Source organism: Perca flavescens, chromosome 6 (genome assembly GCF_004354835.1).
Source record: "Perca flavescens isolate YP-PL-M2 chromosome 6, PFLA_1.0, whole genome shotgun sequence".
Classification (NCBI taxonomy): domain Eukaryota; kingdom Metazoa; phylum Chordata; class Actinopteri; order Perciformes; family Percidae; genus Perca; species Perca flavescens.
Window position 1 is genome coordinate 18,671,889 of NC_041336.1, and position 23,236 is coordinate 18,695,124.

General features: G+C 41.2%; 1 protein-coding gene across 1 annotated transcript in view; it reads left to right on the plus strand.

The window, feature by feature from the left end:
- The window catches only part of itga10 (integrin, alpha 10), a 27,338-nt gene continuing 4,102 nt past the window's right edge, over positions 1-23,236 (plus strand). The window contains exons 1-15 of the mRNA XM_028579507.1: positions 1-804; positions 7,229-7,340; positions 7,495-7,604; positions 7,686-7,774; positions 9,723-9,837; positions 9,959-10,086; positions 10,746-10,894; positions 16,223-16,373; positions 19,834-19,999; positions 20,882-20,955; positions 21,045-21,189; positions 22,062-22,210; positions 22,352-22,495; positions 22,600-22,806; positions 22,887-23,017. Coding sequence (XP_028435308.1) covers positions 753-804; positions 7,229-7,340; positions 7,495-7,604; positions 7,686-7,774; positions 9,723-9,837; positions 9,959-10,086; positions 10,746-10,894; positions 16,223-16,373; positions 19,834-19,999; positions 20,882-20,955; positions 21,045-21,189; positions 22,062-22,210; positions 22,352-22,495; positions 22,600-22,806; positions 22,887-23,017 — 1,922 coding nt within the window. The 5' untranslated portion in view covers positions 1-752. The remainder of the gene's footprint in view (positions 805-7,228; positions 7,341-7,494; positions 7,605-7,685; positions 7,775-9,722; positions 9,838-9,958; positions 10,087-10,745; positions 10,895-16,222; positions 16,374-19,833; positions 20,000-20,881; positions 20,956-21,044; positions 21,190-22,061; positions 22,211-22,351; positions 22,496-22,599; positions 22,807-22,886; positions 23,018-23,236) is intronic.

Below are 23,236 nucleotides of genomic sequence, written 5' to 3' on the forward strand. Positions count from 1 at the left end.
AAAGAAATCCGTTACTAGAGGCACATAGACTATTTACATCGACAGAAACTCCCGACAAACAACCGATTTGCTGTTAATGTGAGAAAATCAGCGGAGATAATAATGGATAACAAGTTATCTGAGAAACCTCACCTCAAACTTTTGGCTTGATGAGAGAAGTTTCTGTCTACAGGAGAGCTTGATCTTCAAAGACGCGCTCCGGAGTCAGGAGGGATAAAGCGCGGTGCTAGGAAGACTGTTTGGGAAGGTGTTACACATTAGTAATGGTTTAATCAGTCTGAACTGCGGCCTCTTGTTGGATGGGACAGGTGTAAGATTTTCACGCCCAAAACATGGGTCACTGAGGTGTCAATTAAGTTTTTTTCTCTTTATCCTAAAGAGCTTTTCGTGCACTTATAATATAAGTTTCTCCTGTGGTGCCAAATATTCCTACAGAGACTTTAGGAAACGCAAAAATCACGGACAGGAATTCTCGTGTAGAGTAGGTTTTTTTTATTTTCATCTATATTAAACAACTCGAAACTGCTTTTGTAAACGAGCCCGCACACGCACAGCAGACATGCCACTGCAGCACCGTTTGACCGGATTTTACGCATCTCTTGGGGAAAGAGAGAGCTGAAAAAGCGCGTGTGTGTTTATGTGTTTGTGGTGGACACCGATGCACTGCATTTTCAACAGCTCAGGGGACACCACTTTGTAAACAGGGAACAAAAAGAGAAAAATAGAGACTCTGCTTTCATTCGATTTTATAAATGGAGCTGCGTAATTACCTGTTGTGCCTGGACTTCATCCTCCTTCTTAAAGGTAAGAACCACTTTATAGTCATTTTTTAAAAGTCATAATTTGGTTTAGAAGTCCCAAGTTTTAAACGGGTTGATGTGTTGTTTTCTTAAATAAGATGAAAGTACTTAATGATAACGGGTGAATGAACATGGGGGGTAACTTGTGAACTTTGGAGAACTAAAGTCGACCTCTTGTCCATGATTGATGCCTCTTCACCTCCCAGTTGCTCTCCTGTCCTCCAGCACTGTCTCTCTAGGTGATATGGTCATTAACCTCTACAACTTTTGCACTTTAACAGACAACATGTGTGAATGATTGTGTCACACGTGCCTCCCTGAGTCCCAAAGAGCTTTATTCTGTGTGACAGTCAGTGACTGACCATGAAGACATTCCTAACATGATTGTGTGCAGGAGAGGAGAGAAGCAGGCATATTAAAACATATGGCCACACTGCATTTGCCAAACAGATCAAAGGTATAAGAAGTTGTGCATGAGTCCAACAAAGTCATGTTCAAAGTCTGATCCTTGTGTAAATCTATCAGTTATGTCAGTAGTGAGGAAGTATTTCATTCTTGCTGGAGGCCTCCAGCTACCAGAAGATGTTTGGAGCGATCACAGATATTTGCATGTATCCTCTGCCAAAAGGTTACTGGTTCATCTCCTCTTACAGCTGACACCTTCTGACTCTGGCAGCTGTGTAACTTGACCCCACCCCGCCATATCAGCCATATCCATAACTTAGACTTGATGTCTAAAGTTCCCCTAATAAGGCGTCTATGCCATGTGTGTTTTCTGAACATCAGCTCCCTTCATGTACTCATGTTCGTTGTGGCAGAGCAGCCTCACACACCTCATTGAGCCATTCCTGCTCACCAGCTAGAAAAAGACCATTGTTGTCTACCAAGTGTTTATGCAGCTGATAAGCAGAGGTTTAACTGCATGGTTTAATCATAGCATGCAGCCGTGACGCAAAATGATATCAATAGGCTGAGGTATTATGTTGTGCAAGGCATGTTAAGTTTTTACCTGCTCTAAATCTCTCTCACACACACACACACACACACACACACACACACACACACACACACACACACCACACACACACACACACACACACACACACACACGCTGAAGTCAATGTATCGATTGTGCCAAATTTTTGCATGTAGACGGAAGAACAATTATCCACCCAGCCAGTTTTCATGCTATGCTTCTCATCCAGAAGCTGAGGAATGAACGATGACCACAAACGTATACACTCACACGCATGCGCATACACGCACACACGCACGCACACACACACACACACACACACACACACACTTTTTTACACATGCCAGCAGCCAAATGTTGTCTGTGGTTAAGTTTTACACACTGCACTCCATTATCAGTTTAAATCACGCATGTACAGAAAAAATTGTTTCCTTTTTTTTTCCTGTGCAACCTTTCATTTAATTTGTACTGTAGCTTATGTGATCTTATCTTAAGTGTTCCTGCATGTGTGTGAGTTTGTTAGCTTGTGCATGTGTCATACAGGAGCATGTAGGTGAGTAAGTGTGTGTAATGTTAATGGTTTCAGCAGAGCTCCCCTGATGTGGACAGCAGGCATCCCATGCCTGTTACACTCTGTTATGCTTTACTGAGATGCCAAACACAGGTGTGTGTTAGTCATTCATAAATTGTTGCTATTATTCTCCCAGCTATCTTCTTATGTTTTTTTTTTACTCTCCCATTATTTGCTGACTTTCATTACTACTCCCCCTCTTCTTCCACCCCCATTCCCCAGGAGAGGGTGACAAAGATGAGAACAGAACACAAACAAGATAATGGAGAGAAAATCTGTTAAAAGGGGGTGAGAATAGGTGAAGGAGGGGGATGCATGGGAAACATTATGAGTCGGTTAAATAAAGATGATATAAACAGACAGTCGAGCATTTCACAGAGGTGCTTTGAGTCAGGGATATAAATTAAAGACACAGAGAAAAAGACAAGGAGAAAGGGAAACTTAAATATGTTAGTCCAATTAAAACAACATACATCAATGTCTCTGCATATGTAAGTGCTAGCATATCTCTATAGTTTTCAAAACATTGTAGTGTGAAGTTCAGTTTCTGTGCACACACATGTATACATAGCCTATACTGCACAATCACAGCCATACACATCCAGCAGCAGTAGTGCCCAGAGCTGAACGTGTGGTTGAGAGAATCTGGACCCAGTTTGGCTTGATAAATGTTTGCCGTCAGTTGTCATGGCGATGGGTGGTCAGACAGGCTGCGGTACAGTGTCATATATAAACCCCAATGAAAATGGAACCAGAGGAGGGAGGACAGGACAGGGAAAACAGGGAACGATGGTACACTTCTGTGGGTTGGGAAGGGAGGGGGCCTTGTGTTACAGTGTGTGTGTGTGTGTGTGTGTGTGTGTGTGTTAGGAGAGATGGTAAAAGAAAAGAGCAATTTATGGTTTATGAAAGAATGAGTGAAATAGGAGGATGACAGAGAAAATCAGTAGCAGCGGGTTGTAATCGGAGCTCTGGTTTGTTGTGGAAAGCAATTTGGAATCAGAGAGGGTGGGTGATGGTGCCACAAGAAGCGACAGAAACATTTTACTACACTGTGTATAAAAGTGGTGGTGGGAGAGAAAATGAGAGAATAACTCGTTGCAACAAAGCTGGATAGATTTGTATTCATTCTGGCCATGAAAATGGAAGATTTAGTATTAAGGAATGACTCTGTCCTTGCCTACGCATATTCCCATAGGTGAAGTGTATTAAACATCTGTGTAGAATCAGATAGCCTAGAGATGGAGAAATCTCATCAAAGTCACCGGAGGTTTGGACGTTGAAATATTGGAAGCTCACTCAGATCTGCAAGATATGCAGAAACAAGACGTCTACAGCTGCACTAGCAACTCTGTGAGGCTCTACTTACATAGGCACAGTGGTGCTTTGAGTTAAATGCTAATGTTGGCATGCTAACTTACGCACAATGACAGTCCTAACATGTTGATGTTAAGCAGGTACAAGTTTACTATGTTCACCATATCAGTTTAGCATGCTCTGCAAATTAACACTTAAGTAGCTACTTCTGAGGATGTCATTTTGATTGCAGGTGTTTGGTCATTAACCAAAGTATTTCACAAATTCAAATTTTGACCTGATCATGGCACTAAGACAGCAAACAGTTGACTAAAGTTATCACAATCTTATGGAAATCCATCAAATATAAATTGAGGTATTTCAGTCTGGACCAACTGGTGGACCCATCTGCTAGCATGACTATAAAACACATATTTGTAGTTGTCCACTGAGTAAATCTGGGTACAAGGAAAAGAAGAAACTTGGCTGAAAATGCAATGACATTACAATGAAAAACATCTGTATAGAAGAGAAATGAAAGCGCAGGTAGAAAGAACATCAGTATGTGAGAAAGGCAGCAGCAGAGATGGAAGAGAAACATATCTAGTTTCTCTTTCAAAACCAAGTGGAATCACCCTCTGGTTGACCGGTCCGAGGTAACTGTCTGCGTGTGTGTCTGTGTGTATTTGTGGGTAAGTATCTGTATACAAGTGTGTGAGTAGCTGGTGTATAATCACAGCAGCAATGTTCGGGTCTTTTTCCCCATCTGGATTACTTTTCTCCAGTGGAATCACTGAGTAGTACAGTAGAAGAGTTACTGGAGATGCCCCTGGATGCTGCTTAATTACATGTCAACTCAAATTTACTTTAAAAAATCCCCTTTTACAAAACACAGCCAACACACCCTGCTTTCCATGGTTACAAATAACATTTAGTAGATGCATAAGTGGGACAAGTTAAATATCAACTGTCTAGAGTAGCATAGCGTTTATCTGAGACTGAACTAAAAAAATACAACATAATGCTGCTCTTTAATTTAGGTGGAATTGTATATCTGAAGGAAATAGCAAGGAGAGTTTATTTCCTGTCACACTTTGCTGAAACAGGAAATAAATGTGGATTCATTGTTATCGGTCTGTACAGTATACTGTGCATTTTTATACATTTAATACAAAGTTTAATCCAAGTGTGAACCAAACAAAGGGCCTACTTGGTATGAACCTAACATTTCCTCTAGTGCCACTATGACGTTGACATTTGTGGTTTTGAGATAAATGTCTCAATAACTATTGGATGGATTGCCATGACATTTTGTGCACACAGTCATGTCCACCTCAGGATGAATTATCGTAACTTTTGTGATCCCCTGACTTCATCTTGTGTCATCATCTTTGGTTAATGACATTCCCATCGGCCTTAGCTGTATTTTGTGTTTAGTACAAATGTGAGCATGCTTACCATTAAACTAAGATGGTATACCTGCTAAACATCAGCATATTAGTATTGTCATTGTAAGCATGGTAGCATGCTTAGCATTTAGCTGAAAGCACCGCTAATGCCTCACAGAGCCGTTAGCATGGCTGTAGACTCTTAATTTCGTTATCCATTAAAAGTAAATGTTTTATTTGGTCAAAACCTTAATGAAAAAAAAACAGTTGTGTATCTAGTATTTATGGTTATTTACATTTCGTTTAAAAGCTCTCATGACTTATTGATGGACTTTAGGGTAGAAACCAGAGCCAACTCAGACCTGATGTAGGCAAGGTAACCGACAACTGGAGAAAACTTGTGCAACTTGTTTAATTTTAATTACTGTTTCCAGAAAACTTGAAATTCCTGGATCCACAACTCCTAATAAATCAATTTACTAATGTGAAGATCTGCAATGCGGCTAACAAAATTACTTATCCTATTTATTATGAATTCTAAAAGGTCATCAGGAAGCTCTTGTTTCATTTGTTCATTCAGTTTCACTTTAATTAACAAAGCAGGAAACATTTAATCTATGTAGGTCTGCCTTTATGTATTTTTTTCTGGTGTTGGAAAACCATAGTTAGACTTTCCCCTTCAGACTGTGAACAAACAAGATGTGTGTCTTTCATTTTGCCAGTTGCAACATGTTTTCATTGCTTCAGTTTACACCTAAATGTTCACAACGTGAATGTGAACTGTCTGACTACCATCTTGTTGCTCTCTGTCTTCCTCTGTCTCCCTCACGTCTCTCTCTCTCGTATGAAGGGCAGGCTTGTGTGTCACAACAGGGGGCTTACTATACTCCATCGTTTTTCTAACCCACACCCTTCCCTGCCTTGCCTCTTCTCTCTCCTCTCCTCTCCCTCTTTCTCCTCAAACTGAACTCCCTTTTTCCTCAAAGGTTGCCTTTGGTCACTATGTTTATCCATCGTTTTAAGTCCCCCTTCTCCCTCCCTCAAATCCCCTCTCCCAAGTCCAAGAGGGGAAATAATAATCTGACTCTGCACTGTACATGTACGGTTGTTTACACACAGTTTTTAGCTTCCTGTTTTACATGCTCTTACTAATTTTAACAGCTAATTCATAATGTTTGTGTCAACGGGTATTCTTATTGGGAAATGCGCTTTATTACTTTCTTGCCGAAAGTTAGATGTGAAGATTGATATACTACGCTCATGTTTTACAATAAATATGAAGTTACTAAAAAGTAGACCGGCACTAAGATGGTGATTTGTGTTTTTTACACTTTTTTATGGGTACCTATTAAACAAACGAGATATAACGTGTTATTTTGCAATGCTTCAGGTGTGCTGGTAGGCAGATTTCGTTACCTTTGGACAGAGCAAGGGTAGCTGGTTCCCCCTGTTTCCATTCTTTATGCTAAGCTAAGATAGCAAACTTTTGGCTGCATAACTTCATATTTAACAGACTATGAGAGAGGTGTCGATCCTCTCATCTAATTCTCGGCCAAAAGCGAACATTCAGTTTTCCCCTTTTGTGGTCAGTTTACCTTGTGTATAGACTGATAAATGCACTTGCAATTTTGACCTTTTAACTTTGACCTGTGTTAGATATTGCTGCTATTAATCCGCCGTCTTTCTAACACATTTGTCATACTTGTGTTTTTGGATTGAGAGACAAATAAAGGATTTTGAATTTAATTATTTTCCTTTAAGTTTCTTAAAGGTTGGAAAAATCATCTTATTCCACATTGTCTGTCAGTATCACATCTATATTCTGTGTGAGCTTGTTCCAGCTCTTCGTTTCAGCTATATTATGTTTACACTGAGTGAAATATTCAAACCTAGGACTCCATGTTATTTTATGACATCACCATCTCATTAAAAGAAAATATTGTAGATATCTTATGAATCATTTTATATACATTTTCTCAAAAATCAGCCTGGCATATTGGACATCTTTGGAAACTTTGGGATCTTCACTAGAATTTAATATAAAGTTCTGTGGGACTGAACAAAGTTTGGCTGCGCAGCATGAGTTTGTGATGACTGACTCACCTGCCTTTGGGGTTTGGAGGTTAAGGGAATGACAATTAAAAAAAAGTGTTGTCTTTAGGTTTGTGTAATAAATCTTTTCTGTTATGTCTTTCAGGATTGTGTCAGTGTTTCAATATAGATGTAAAGAATCCGCGAATCTTCACCGGTCCAGAGGATGCTCTGTTTGGCTTCTCTGTTTTACAACATGAAGCAAAGGGAGAGAAATCGTAAGTGTGTGTGTGTGTGTGTGTGTGTGTGTGTGTGTGTGTGTGTGTGTGTGTGTGTGTGTGTGTGTGTGTTGAAAGTGTCCTAATTCTTACATAAAGAGGATGTGCAATGATGTTTTGATGATAAATGACTGACTGTTTCATTCTGTTGAAGGATGCTGGTCGGTGCTCCCTGGGACGGCCCGCCCAACAACAGGAAAGGAGATGTGTACAAATGCGTCATAGGAGAGGAGAAGTACTCAAACTGCAGCAAAGTGAACCTAGGTGAGAGAAACAAATATCCTTTACAAATCAACTCTCCCTGATGTGTTACCCAGATGCTACAATAAACTCTATCTCTCTCAGGTGAGATTGCTCTCCGGAACGTTTCTAAAAACCTGAGGAATTCTCACCTGGGAATGACGCTCACACCAGACTCACCTGATGGCTTCCTGGTATGTAGTTTCAACACTCAGAAACAATATATTTTGCTACGTGGCATTTGAGTCGAGTGTGGGAGCCTAAAGGCTCTGACACGCCAACCCGATTATTGGCCGTCAGTGCTTCTTCCACAAGAAGAAGCCCGAGAGCTGACGACGCCTTCTTATTACTAGCCATCGTATTTTCTTCCGTTCAGCGAGTAATGACAACAATGATTCTTTTTGACTACTATCAACACTCTCTGATGAAAACAATGACTGACGACAGCGTGCTCTGTGTTTACTGGGTCTAGAGAGATGTTCCGTCATTTCTGGTTTTCATTTTTTTGGTTGACAATACAGATTAGCGCCACCTGCTGTTATGGAGACGTATTACGCCTAGCGCACGCGCAAAACATACGCTCAAGTAGGCGTCGCTTCAGTGTGTTCCGAGGCACTTTTTTGAGAGACGGGAACCGACTGATCAACGGTCGGCCGTCGGATTGGTGTGTCAGAGCCTTAAAGGGATGTGGTGAGACCAGGTTGTGTTTGTTTGACAGAATTTTTAATGAATTATCTCTGTTGGTGTGATGTGACCATGTGCGGTTCACTGATCCACCACTCTGAATACCTTTTTGGAGATTTATATGCACATTTACAAAGTAAAACACAGACTAAACTGAGACCATGCTTTCAATGCATAGGCATAATATTGTAATTACTGTACTTGTACAAGTTGTGAGGCTATGCCTGCCTTCCTCTAGCTGATCTCTGTATTATTTTTGTGATATTGTAGGAGGGACAAAAGTTTTTGTTCTCAAATCCAAGTGAAATCTCAGAGCAGTCAAGTGCAAGTCCTCATTTTTGTGACTTAAGTGTAACTCAAGTCTGAGTGTCACATCTTAAGTCTTCAACTCTGATACACACATCTCGCTGTTGCTCTCCAATTTCTCCAGTTTTGAGGCTTCTGGTTTGCAGAGGAACACACTTGTATCTGGGCCAGCAAGCAGAAGTGTATGTGTTTTGTATGTGAGTTACTGTGTGTGTGTTTGTGTGTGTGTGTGTTAAGCAAGTGTGCTTGCGTGTTTTGGTGTCTGCCAGGTTTTTACTGCTGCTCCGGGTGTGGAGTCGTGTACAGTTCACGAACGCGATCCAGCTTAGCCCATTTAATGTGTGTGTGTTTATCTAAACCCCAGTGGTCAGGTCTATAACAGGATCGGAATGCGTCTCCGGCCCTTTGTTAATGACAGACCTACCAAAAGCCATAGCACCTCTCTCGCTTTTCTCTGTCCTCTCCCTCCTTCCTTTCTCTCATCCCTCTCTCCATCCCTTTTTCTCTGGCTGTCTGTGTGCCTGAGGAGAAACCCTTCTATAATGACAGGGCGAGCAAAACCAGGATGTTTCTCTTTCTCTCATTCTCCCCCCATTTCACTCCGTTTTCGGTCTTTCTCTTTTGTCTCTCTGCTGAATTCACAAGTTTCTCTTTTATCTCCTCTTTCTGCACTTTCCCCCTTATTCCTCCCTCTTGGTATGAAAGCCAAATAAACGGCATGCTTTGAAGACAGAAATATTTTTATATGATGCCCCCAACCCACATTCACCCCCCTACATTTAGCACAATCAGATTTAAATTGCTCTTGTGTTCCAGCTCTGTTAAACCACTCATGACAGCAGTGACTGCCAACATGTCAACAATAGTCTCTCTCTGTCCCACCAAACCACACTATTGTAGTTTTTCCATGACTTATTCCCTCTCATGACTTGTTTTCTTTTTTTTCTCCCGTCGGCCCTCATTTGGTCTTTTCTTCTCTGTTTATTCAGTCACCCGACCACATTTGTGTTCAAACCCTTTGATAACGACCCCCAAAAAAACACCTAGACGTCTTGTGAGCGGAACACTTGAAAATATAAACTGCTTTCATTGACTGTAGATGCTCTTAAAATTGCTTCACCTGTAAGACAGATGCTGATGTGTGTTTGGCAGGCATGTGCCCCTCTGTGGTCTCAAGAGTGTGGTACGTCTATGTTCAGCACTGGCATCTGTGCCTCTGTCAGCGATGACCTAGAACCAAGAGGGACCATTGCTCCAACAGCGCAAAGTAAACACACACACACACACACACACACACACACACACACACACACTTAGGCAGAGCAACATGCTGCACAGGCCTGCTTTAGCCAACAAAATATTTCTTTTTTAATACACACATGTGACAGGGTGCTCCACATACATGGACATCGTGATCGTGCTGGATGGCTCCAACAGTATCTACCCCTGGTACGAGGTCCAGAACTTCCTCAGCAACATCCTCAGCAAGTTCCACATCAGCTTGGACCAGATGCAGGTAACAGTGCAAGTCGATGCGTATTTGCACTGCCTACAAATATTATTTACATTAGTAATGGAAACTTGTGGGTTTGAATTTTGAGTGAGTCTCCCACTTAAATCTCTGGAACCCCTTAGCTGTTGCCCAGAAGAGTAAGACAAGCTAGTCCCTTGAGTGAAAACATGCACAGAGTGACACATGCAAAGATCCAGTTTGGCAAATAATGACCAGAATGAATTGCTTTTGTAATGTAAAGGGACGTGAGCCGAGCTAGCTTGAGGTTCAAGAGGAATGGAAGTCTGAGGGGGGGAATCTGGGGATGTGATTCTGAGCTAAATAACAAGAGGAGTGAGAGGGGGTTTGGGTTTTGAAAAGGGAGGGTAGGGGGTAGCAGGCAATGTGAGGTGAAGAGGAAATACCTCTGGTTTTTGAATGAATTCAAAAATTCCCCAAGTTCACTGTTTGCTTTAAGAACAGGATTGGTACTTAAAGAGATAGTTCACCCCTGAAACAAGAGTCTCAGATGTTGCTTTCCACAACCATATGTGCCAGCATGACCATGAACATGTGGCATTGTTGAAATACTTGTGTGTGTTTGTGTGTGTGTGTGTGTGTGTGTGTGTGTGTGTGTGTGTGTGTGTGTGTGTGTGTGTGTGTGTGTGCACGCTCACATTCAGGTTGGTATACTGCAGTATGGTGAGGTAGCAGTCCACGAGTGGTCTCTGAAGGACTACCAGACCACACAGGAGGTGGTGGAGGCCGCCAAGAACATCAGCAGACAGGAGGGACGAGAGACGCGCACTGCATACGCCATCCACACTGCCTGGTAGGCCTGTCATTCACTGTTACTTCACTTCTACTAGCTGATGTTCTTTGTACTGAAACATACTGTAGATTTGGCTGGCTAACTGGAAACTGTCTGGCTGTTTAGATTTTGGTATAGCATTCTTAGATTCACTGTATAATTTGTAGTTATAATGACAATCAGGTCTATTTTTTCTAGTCTGTTCTTTCGAATAATATGCTCCAGTGTGATCCCATCAGGCTGCTTTTGATTAACAGCAAGATGTCATACAAGGATTAGATTAAATATTGGGTATATAAAGCTGCTCCAATTAATATTTTGATTTTACATATGGATGAAATTACTTCACAATGTGAAAGGAGTCGATCATAGTGGCAAACTCTTTAGCATCTTTCAGCTCATTGTTTTGGTTTGATATCCTGCTACTTTACTGTTTTGGTTCATTCTCACTACTCTCATCAAACACGTTTCCAGCCGGAGCAGGCAGTTGTTATCAGCAAAAAAAACCTGATGAACCCATTACATACTTGCCCAGTATCAGTGAGCTCACAGACAAAGTTAGTGACTAGCTGGTCAACGTAGTTGAGCATTTAGCAGCAAAAGAGAAAGATATTTCCATCAGAAGTTTGTGGAGACTATAGACTGTAAAAATAGTGGATGTAACATTAGTGCCATCACCCATTGGTTTGTGGACTGCCATTTTGAAGCTGGGAATTTGCATTTTGGCCGTCGCCATCTTGTTATTTTGGAGCCGTGGACAAAAGGGCAGAGCTGGGGAGGATGACACATCTAAGCCAGTGTTGTGTATGGTTTAAATGGTGCTGCGCTAAGCTAAACACCAATGAGGGAAAGTCACAGATTTTTAACCCTTCTGACGTGAGTCATCCAACATAGTTTTGCCGGAGGGTAAATGCAAACCTCCGGGCCTCCGGGCCTCCGGGTACTGGCACCATACAACTAAATACTGTAAATGGCAGTACACAGACCTGGTTGAAAATTGGCAGCCTTTCCCTTAAGTTAACAGCTATCACTAGTGTTAGCTAGCTAGCTTAGTTGACATAGCGCAGAACAAGACATTTTATGGTGACCAAAATGTTCCAATCAACTATGATTAAGTGAAAACACACAGTGAGAGAGTCAAAGTTTAGATGAAAACATGGACAACACCCATAACAATTTCAAGGCTATTTTAATGTAAACAGTGCCATGAATATACAATCCATGGTAAACTAGTTGTTGAGACCATAAACTCATTAGGAAAATGTTTACTGAGGTAATAAATTAGATAGAATGCAGGTTTAAGGCACTTCCCCATTGGCTTTACTTTTCAGGCCTAGAAGTTGCCGCTTTGTGGAGACCAAAAACAGAGCTAAAAGTGAATATTGGATTTTGCTAGCTGAACACGTCTCTAAATTAATGATTAGGTTGCTTTGTGTTTGCTGGATGAGTAAATAAGCAACTGTTTGCTTAGTGTCGTGTTAACAGTTGCCCCCCCAAGTGACCAAAAAAAATCAATTAATGCAGGTTGAAAGAATGTTGTTTTAGCAAAAGTTTTTTTGAAGCATGTGCAAGTGACTGAACAGAGATTTAGAAACGATAAAATCCTGACTATCTTTAAAATACTCTCCTTTAACTGTATTGTTGCCCAGTTAGGTTTATGATTTTTCTTATAAAGCACGTTGGGGGTATTTAAGCTGGTAACCCAAGTCTAAAGAAACAGCTCTATAGGTTGAGGGTCAGCGACTAAGTGAATAACTCTTAAAATATATTTTTCTTTTCAAAATAAAATTCCTGCTTTATTAAAGTCATACCCACATGGAGCACCACACCCAGACCCGATGTTTGGCCACAGCTTCCTTTTTGGGATGTGTGTGTCTTGGAGAGGTGTTCCACACGCACGCACGCACGCACGCACGCACGCACGCACGCACACACACACACACACACACACACACACACACACACACACACACACACACACACACACACACACACACACACACACACACACACACACACACACACACACACACACACACACAGGTAATTGGAGAGTTCCTGTTTTCTGGTACATTTAAAGGTAAAAAATTGAGAAGTTTAGGAGAAACATTTAAAAGGTAGTTGAAAAGCAGTGACTGGAAAATGGAGCCAGTAAAAAAGTGTAACTGTGGCATTAAAATACCAGTGACGGGAAATCCAGACACTGCTACTACTACACACTCTCTCTCTGCGCTTTACCTTTCAATGTCACTAATTAACACTAAATAACAGATGGTGACACCATTAGTAGACTCCTCATTGATCATGACAAAAAAAAGAAATATGAAACTTGTTACTCAGAAGTCTTTTTTAAATCGCTAACGTGAAAGTTCTCTCAGGTGTTTGTGTCAGAGTAAAGAAATGGGGGTTACAAGTTTTTAAATAGTTTAGGAGTAATTTGTAATAAAAAAAAAAACTCATGTTTTGGCTGCAAATATACAGCACGTACTCCTGCTCTCACACACACACACACACACACACACACACACACACACACACACACACACACACACACACACACACACACACACACACACACCTAGACACAGATGGACAGATAGCAGAGCTGGCACTAGGCAGGAAAGTGACGGGCTAGAAAAACAGTCAGATTAGCTGAGCTGGACTAGTCAGCTGCTGGCTCAGCGCGGCTGCAGGTGTGGCACAGCCTGACCCAGCCTGGTCAGCCAAGTAGTGCTTCTACAGCTATAATAATACACACACAGACACTTACAGACTGTTAACAGTACATACATGCACAGATAAACACAGACACACCATAAGGGCTCACCATACACTCCAATTCACATACACACATTGTATTACTATTCTTACAAGGGCTGACATTAAATGGCATTCATTCCTTGTTATTACTAACTCTGAGATGAGTTATCTACATTCAAAGACAAGCTCACTTGACTTGACTGTATAGTGTTAGACTTGCCTGATATCAGACAGAATTGTCAATTATTACACTCCGTTAAGATCTGGAATGTTTGACTTGACTTGAGACTACAAAGCAAAAAAATTCAAGCCTCATGTTTTGACCTTGTAAAATCTCACACCAAGAAAGTTTGAAAAATTAAAGAAGAAACTGAATAAGACAGCATAATAATTAAGACAGTGCCATGCAGGCTTTACATGGCCACACAGCTTGAATATTAGTTAATTAACCAATTATGTGTTGAAGGAAAAACCTTCCCGCAGTGTTGTCGGCGTCATGAGACTAATTGCTCATGGCCAAGAAATAGTCCAGCTCATAACCCCCGGTACCACTGTAGTGCATTCTTTTTACACTTTGTTTTTTTTTGTTTGGATTAAACAAACCAGATATAATGCGTTAATTACTGAACTTTAGGGTGCTGGTAGGAAAGTTAGACGGAGCCAGGCTAGCTGTTTCCCTTGTTCCCAGTCTTTATGGTAAACTAGGTAGTATCACTCTGCATCTATATAAATAAATATAGATGTTAAATAATGGCAAGAAAGCAAAATAGTTCATTTCCCAACTAATCATTTGAAAGGACTTGGTCTCAGCTTTAAAAATAATTTAACACATTTTCAAAAAGAAAACTTTGAGCAAATTGAGCTCTCAATAGCCAAGCAATAGCCTACGTAAGTGTGTGTAGGGAAATAAAATGTAGGCTAAGTTGCTTTGAGTCTGCTTACAGTGTGATGTTGACGTGTAAATGATGGTAATGGAGTGCACAGAGGACAGTTTGAATGTAGAGTAGTTGACAGACTAATGCATGAACATCAAACAGCCTTCTACAAGTGGATTAGCCAATGATTTTTATATTGCTCCACTCGTCTGAGACGCTCCCGCTCACCCACACACTCACACACAAAAGTACACACACAGACCGCTGCGCTGTGTCATTACCACACTGCGCATGACACCATAAAATGGCTTGTAAATACAACCAGGCCTCCCAATTAGCTCCACTCACTTTCTCACCTCTTTCATCTCCCCTTCTCTTTTTCTCATCTCGTTTTCTGTGCTTCCCTCGCTTCATTTTTATTATTCCTACCCTTCTTACCTGTTTATGTCTGTCTTGTCTCTCCCTCTGCTCTCCTCCACAGCTTTCCTTCCCCTTTTATAACTCCATTCTCTCTTCTCACCAGTTTTATTTCACTGTATATCACATAATCTTAATACCACATCAGAGCAGGATTTGCACTTCTCAGTTGTAATATTTGGCTTCATTTTATTGTCTTTTTATCATTCTTTTAATTTGGATTCCCAACCCCTTTCTTTCTGTTACAATTACCTTCACTAGTTTTTTTTCCTCTACTTTTTCTTTAGTGATTTATTCTATATTTCCAGACTTGTTTACCTGTTTGCCATCTTTCATTTATCATTTTATCCAGTCTTTTACTCATCCATTTGTCCCCATTATTTTTCTTTCACTCCTTTCTTCTCTTTTCTCCTCTCCCCTGCACCATATGTAATTTTCAGACTGCATAGAGAAACGGTTGTTTTTAACTCTGCGTTTCTTGCGGGTGACCACGATGTTATATTTAGACAAGGGCTGGAGTTAAGGCCTGTAAATGACTGAGTTCACTTGCAGTGACTACTCTTCCCAGCTCACTGTGTGTGTGTGTGTGTGTGTGTGTGTGTGTGTGTGTGTGTGTGTGTGTGTGTGTGTGTGTGTGTGTGTGTGTGTGTGAGTGTGAGTGTGTGTGTGTGTGTGTGTGTGTGTGTGTGTGTGTGTGTGTGTTGGTCTGAGGCTTACCAACCCTATTCAACACTTGAATCAGGTCCTACTGAGAACAGGTTTCCTGCAGACAAACAGGGTGTGGCTTGGGTCTGTTCGTGTGTGTTTGTCATTTAGGTTTCCTCTCTGTATCATGGCCCAACCGGATGGGAATGCACAGATGCGGTCGCTGTGTGCAATGACACATGCACGCTGCACGGTGACCAAGAGTCAAGTGGCAGCTAATGTATGTGTGTCAGTGTGACTAATATAGTTGTGGAAAAATCCAGTTGTGATTTAGACCATTTATATATCTGACTTGATGGGAAGGAACTTAAATCCAATCTCTGTGTTTTACTGGCTATTTATTTTCTCAGTGAAGCACTTGAAATTGTATATTATCTTATAGGGGATGTTTATTTGAGACTTTAGGAAACCAAGTGACTGATATTCCCTTGTAGGCTCCCTCTCCCTCAGGTGCTTTCATTCCTTGCACTTTCCTTCTATTTTCATTCTGTTTCGTTCTTGTATTCTCTGTCTCGATTCAAGATCAGTCAGCTGGATGTTAAAAACTAGCAACTTTTTATTTTAGGCTGTCTTATTCTTCTGTTTCTTGTAGCACGGAGGCATTCAGTGCTGAGCGTGGAGCAAGGGATGGCGCCACCAAGGTGATGATTGTAGTGACGGACGGAGAGTCACATGACGGGGAGGAGCTACAAGACGCTCTGGACGAGTGCATAGACAGAAACATCACAAGATACGCCATCGCTGTGAGTAAATCTCATCAAGTCTCGATGCTAATTTAAAATAATCCGAATTTCTGGGTGAGTTGTAGTGTCTTGTGATGCTCAACATGTTGATTCAGTGGGGCTTTCTACAATCACAAGAGTGAAACTATTGTGAGAAACACAAACAACTAACCTACATTATCAGTGGGGTATGTAGAGCATCCCTGACATTCCTCACACATTGTGTGAAAGTGGTACAATAGCCATATACACCCTCAAGCAACCACACAATACCACCACCACTCCCCCCAAAAATAACATCTCCAAATTACCAAATGAACCCCTTGGGTTTACTAAAATAGCCAAATGGGAACAAAAACTCTTCCTTTCTAGCCCCACCCAAAACCCTCAACACACAGAAACACGCTGAGTGGTGGCATGGTTTTAGTGTCAGAGGGGCAGACAGACTCTAGGGACATGACTGGTTGCAGAAGACCCCTCCCGTCCCCACAAAAGAAGCTGGGGAACCTCCAGACTCCAATGGGACCACAGAAGATGAGAACATGAGCCAACATGGAGGTCTGCCACTATAGAAATATGTGTAGCCGATGAAGATCAGATATACCGTATCTAGTATATATATATATATATATATATTTATGGATGGAGAAATTCAGCTACAAGTCCCAGTTGGTCACACTGTGTTTGGATAGTCCTGAGGTTAAATTGTTATAAAGGTTTGTTAGTTTGTTCTGTGCTAAACACTAGCGTATCCAGAAAAGAGCTGTGCAATGTGCATCAGAAAAACTGGGTGTGCCACATTTATGGTCGGATTAATGTGCACCTCCACAAATATATAGCAATATATATAGCAATAGGCCTTCATCTCAGCTGCCCAGTTGGTAGATGTTATTTATATGGCAAAACATTTGGCCTAATAACTCCTGACCTGGCAACACACAGTCATAGGTTTTGTTTGCATTTGTGGGGAGACATATGATGAGGGGGGTTTGGGTGTCATCCCCCAGAACATTTTTAACTTCCTGAATTCTTGTGAATTTTTATGCACCTATTTCTACCTTTTCTGCATCAATTTATGTAAAGGAAAACAAAGGTGACAATTAAAACTATAAAACTATAATGGAATATAATACAGTAAGGCTCTCAGGTATTTTGTATTTCTTTTCAACTATTTATTCTCCTGTAAAACTTTTCTCATTATCTCTGCTGACTGAGTCAGCACACATGTGGGCATAATGTACTCTTCTCTCTTTCGCGTTTTTTTGTTGGAGAAGTAACCTCTTTAAATGTGCATGTGGCACTTGTTCACCTCATGGATACATTAAACCCCTGGACTTTAACAGCTGAGATGTGTTTCAGCGAGCTTTCTGCTCATGTTTAAAACATTCTGCACATTCAAAATTCAACTAATTCCATCTGTGTTCTCTCATATGTGGAGGAGTCGTGATGTTTTGAGAAAAATAAAGGTATTATATTACAAGAATCAAGTCACAATATTTCAGGAACGAATCCATCTACCTGCCTTATTGTCTGCTGTGCATACATTGTTGCTCTGCTGGTAGTAGTAGTAGTAGTTCGGACAGACACAGAGCCCTGTTTGGGTCTCTGAATGAGACAAAGTTTAGGGAAGAGGCTGAACACTGCTCTACATTGGAGGTGGAAAACTACAGCGGAAATATATGGAGCACAAGCGCGACACATCTTCCGCAGCAGAGCGCGTCAATTACTAATTAGGTGTGCTAGCTGCCACTGTAGGTGGCACCGGCACACCCATAGCTACGCCATTGGTGCTAAACCTTTGTTTGGAAGATTAACTGTCAATCAAGTCATCAGTTTTGCAGGTGAATTGAACATATTACAAATTTGACCTGTTGATGCCAAAGTGATTAAAGATGATTCATCCTGAGGGGGGTATGAATGTGCCAAATTCCATGGCAATCCATCCAGCCGTTGTTAAGTCATTTCACTAAAAAAAACACAAATACAGCTATATATAATAGAGCAATGTAACTAGAATACAAGTCACAGGATAGTCTGGGAAACATTAATGGAGCAAAGTGGTAGACAAACAGACAGACAATGCCATCCCTAGAATATTCAACAGCAACATCTTCCCAGAAACAGAGTGCCTGTTACTCTGGAGAACCCACAAGAGGCGTGTGGATTATCCATAATACGACAACTCTATCATACATGTGCACAACATAATGTTAGGTCAACAAAAGTTTAATTTGAGAGAAGAAAACAGACTGCCAGAGACAGAGTCAAGGTGGAGCAGCCTTCAATGCAAAAAGAAACAAACAAAACTGGATGAAGAAAACAAGAAAGAATGAGGTAGGTTTTGTGGGTATTTGTCCAAAAAGTCAAAGTGATGACAGGTAAGGGCTACTTGTACGTGTGTGTGTGTGTGTGTGTGTGTGTGTGTGTGTGTGTGTGTGTGTGTGTGTGTGTGTGTGTGTGTGTGTGTGTGTGTGTGTGTGTGTGTGTTTTGACTGAAAATGGCTCACAGGGGAGGGCAGAGCTTTCAAAACAAGAGCTCAGTCATTGCAGACTGTGTTTTATACATCAGTGCAGGTCAGGGGCTATAAGTGGGTTTGTGGAGGAGTTTATGCAAGGAAATGTATGTATAAACACTTCCATTGTATGTCCAAGTCCCTTAAATCTGAAAATGTGCTTTATATTTTAACAAGATATTCTCTTTTCTGTATTTATTCTTCTCTTTCTCTGTTCGTGACAACAGCAGTTGGCAGCCTGAGTGGAATTTATAAGATCTCAATGTACATATTTATATGTAGGCTCTTTACACACTACGCCCCTCTCCATCCCTTATGCTTTGAAAACAGAGGACTTCCTTAGTTTGCTTGGCAGCTGGAGTCACAGGGGGAGATTCTTGGGTTTGGTTTCTCTTCTGGAATTTTCTCATTTGTACTTCAGGCGTTAAGCCATGGGCCACTACTGCTACAGTATATCTTCTGCTTCAGTCATCTCTTAACCTCGTAGCTAGGCCTGCGCTCCTCATTTACAAATCTCTGGTGGCTACCGTTTCCTCCGTTCTTATGTTTTCGACTCAATTTGTTGCCTTTTGGTATTGCTTAATTACTATCAAATTACACAGGCAGTAAAACAGCTATGAAGTGTGTTTATTTTTATTTTATTTACAGTTAAATCCTGCAGCTCCAGGGTACTTGTGTAGTACTTAGGTGTGGTATTAGCCCTCTCTTCCAATCCCATTTAGACTTCTATATCTCTCATTCTCTTCTCACTGTCCCTCAGAAACATGGAGAAGTGATTGCTCGGATACATGTCAAAGTGTCTGTGCATCTGCTCTGTTTCCGTCGCTTTTACCCCCTTAACGTGCTTCTAGCTTAATCAGTCAATGTTTTATAGAGCTTTTGTTATCTGCTTATTGATTTATTGTATTTTCTCTTTTAATTTTTTTTTATTTCCCTCCCTTCTTTTTTCCTCTCACGCTGGCCTCCAGGTTTTGGGTCATTACATCCGGCGGCAGCAGGACCCAGAGACGTTCATTAAAGAGATCAAGTCTATCGCCAGCGACCCTGAAGAGAAGTACTTTTTCAATGTGACCGATGAAGCTGCGCTCAATGACATTGTTGATGCCCTGGGAGATCGCATCTTCACTCTGGAAGGTTTGTTATACAGAAAAAGGAGGCTCTGGCTGAATGATAGATGCACTGTTTAAAAAAATAATAATAAAAGAAAGCAGCAATGTTGCAGTTCTTTAAGTCACTCATGATTAGCTGCGAAGATATCTGGGGTTGCAGACCAAATGAGTTTTATACATAGTTGTGTCAGATGATGGCATGTACTGTACTAGCAGTTTGTCAGTTATTTTCTTCGCAAGACAGCGATTAATAAATCACCTACTTTTACATATAGTTCTTGTATATATTAATACAGTATTTTGTCTGCTGTCACTATCATTTGATGCCATTTTTTTAAACTTTAAGATGTACAACACCCATATGATATTGAAGATTTGTAATAAACTCCCTGATTTACAGTAACACTGTCAGATTAATCAACATGCCTTGCCATAACAAATTAGATAAATTAGCCAACCATATAAGGGACACAAATGTGAGAATACAAAGAGTCTGAGAAAGAAGAGGTAGGATGAAATACAAAAATATGAGACAGAAGTAGAGAAAGAAATTTAAGAGGATTAGGCCTATGGGACAAAATAATCAGTAGTCATGCAGAGAAAGCAAGAAAATTAAAAGACGTAGAGGGAGTGTACAGCTATCACAATAGTTGCGGCAGGAACATGAAAGAAAGGCTGATAAAAAGTTATGCCACCTTTAAATGTTTAGGGAAATCAGAGAGGAAGGGACAGGAGGAGAGGAAAAGGTGAGGCATTTCTGCCCCGGTGAGTGAGGGTGATAATGATGCCATCTAGATCAGATCAGGGAGAGGAAGGAAGGAAGGAAGGTGTGCGATGGTTAGGGGTAAGCAAAAAACGTGAAATGGAGAATACTTACTAATGACTTGCTGTCCCTGTCCACTTGCAGGCACTCTGGGCAACAACGAGAGCTCGTTCCACATGGAGATGTCTCAGATCGGCTTCTCCACACACACACTGGATGTAAGTCCGGTAGCTGTTCATATCTACTGTATGTGTGAAGTGCATGTGTTTACCTTTGTGTGTCATCCATGGCCTTCTCCATTGCTCAGGACGGCATACTGTTTGGGATGGTGGGCGCCTATGACTGGGATGGTGGAGTGTTGAAAGAAGGGACCAACGGACGCATCATGCCGCCCAGAGAGGCTTTTGAAAGCGAGTTTCCACTGGAGCTCAAAAATCATGCTGCTTATTTAGGTACCCACATAAAACACCACTGAACACAAAGGATCATACTTGCTGCTTGGACTGATTCTTCCAGGGCGGTGCATTCATGTGTTGGTGGACAGCCCAGATATTAGAAACTTCAAGAGCTGGCAGCAGGGCTGGAACCCACAAATGGGTGCCAAATCATTCACCACCTACAAGTTAGTTTGATCATTATTTAATTAGGACTACAACGATTATATATACGCAATCAATTCATCTGCAGATTATTTTCTTAATAAATCAATTCATTGTTTTATCTATAAAACATCAGAACATGAGACGTGAGAATAGTTTGTTACAATTTCCTAAATCTCAAGGTAACTTGGCTTACAAACAGTCCAAAACCTAAATATATTCAATTTAATATATTGCCAAACAGTGAATCTGGTGCCTTTTGGGGTCCTGAGTGGCAGTTACCCATTTTGCACTGTTGATAATCCAGTCTTGGCTGGCTACTAAACAACAGAAACATCTTTCAATGTAATAAGCTTCAAAATTCATGTCATCCTTTTCAAAACATCCTTGTTTGTTTATTGTTTATCTTAACATAACTTTTGAATGAACTTCTGTTCTGGAGCCAACTCTCAAATCACAAGTTAGTGCGCTTTCCACCAGCACTCAAAAACCTACCGCCCTCGGAGTAGTCTAAAGTCAGACCACACTTTCAATTGCATGAATGTGTAACATGATGCAAAACATTGACAACAAATATAAAACGCCAACAAGATGTGACATATTATGCAAGTTCATGGATAACACATTCAACAACACCAGTATGAATATTTAACTCTTACACTGCAACCTAATATATGGATATTAGGTTGCAGTGTTAGATGATGTGTATTTAAATGTGTTTCCAGGTTACACAGTATCATCTGTGATAGTTGGTGACTGGAAGAGGCTGTATGTAGCTGGAGCTCCTCGATTCAAGCACAAAGGCAAAGTCATCCTGTTTGAACTCAGTAACGAGGGCGATGTCAACATTGTACAGGCCCTCAATGGAGAACAGGTAAAGTTCTCTCCTCATGAGTCTCTCATCTCTCTTCACTCACTTTTATTTGTTTATTCATTGTAGCAGAAATGTCATTTGTCAGAGATTACAGCAAGGACTCCACCTAGTGGCAGTAAACTGAATTGTCCCTCTCTGTAGATTGGCTCTTACTATGGCAGTGAGGTGTGTGGGATGGATATTGACCAGGATGGCATCACTGATGTCCTTCTGGTTGCAGCTCCAATGTACCTCGGTTCAGGAAACAAGGAGACCGGTAGAGTCTACATCTACACCCTCAGTGGGGTAAGACGGCAGTGGCACTGATCATTCTTCTCCTCATGGATTATTATGCAATCAGTCTATTACCTCCAAACCTTCCATCTTGTATCCCTCCTCTTCTCTCCCAGGAGGAGGTGTTTGTATCTAATGGTACTCTGAAGTCAGAGGATAAGTCCCAGGATGCCAGGTTTGGTTACGCACTGGCAGCCACTCCAGACCTTAACCACGACAGCTTCACTGACCTGCTGGTGGGAGCCCCGCTGGAGGATGAGCACAAGGGGGCCATTTATGTCTACCATGGAGACGGTATTTACATCATCCACAATTACAAGCAGGTACTTGTCATTTGCCTACAATTACATTGTCACTGGTGTGTTTCAGGATTCACTCAAACAGATTTTTCCTATGTTCTTAGCGTATTTCAGGGTCATCGATTTCCCCCTCCCTGCAGTATTTTGGCCGTAGTGTGAGTGCTCGGTTGGACTTGGACGGAGATGAGCTCATAGACTTGGCAGTGGGAGCACAGGGCAGCGCAGTACTGCTCAGGTGGGTAGAGGCAGAGTTGGGGAGGGAGGAAAGGCCACTGCCAGAACAGATTTAACCCTTGTGTTGTCTTCCCGTCAACCTTGAAAAAAACTCTTTTTTCCAACGTTTTTGACGCCTTTTTTCACAGTTTGTTTTTTCTTTTTCCAACGTTTTAAATTGTAGAATTTCTCTTCTACAAATTTTCAGCGCTTATTTCTACGTTCTAGATAATGAAGGTAC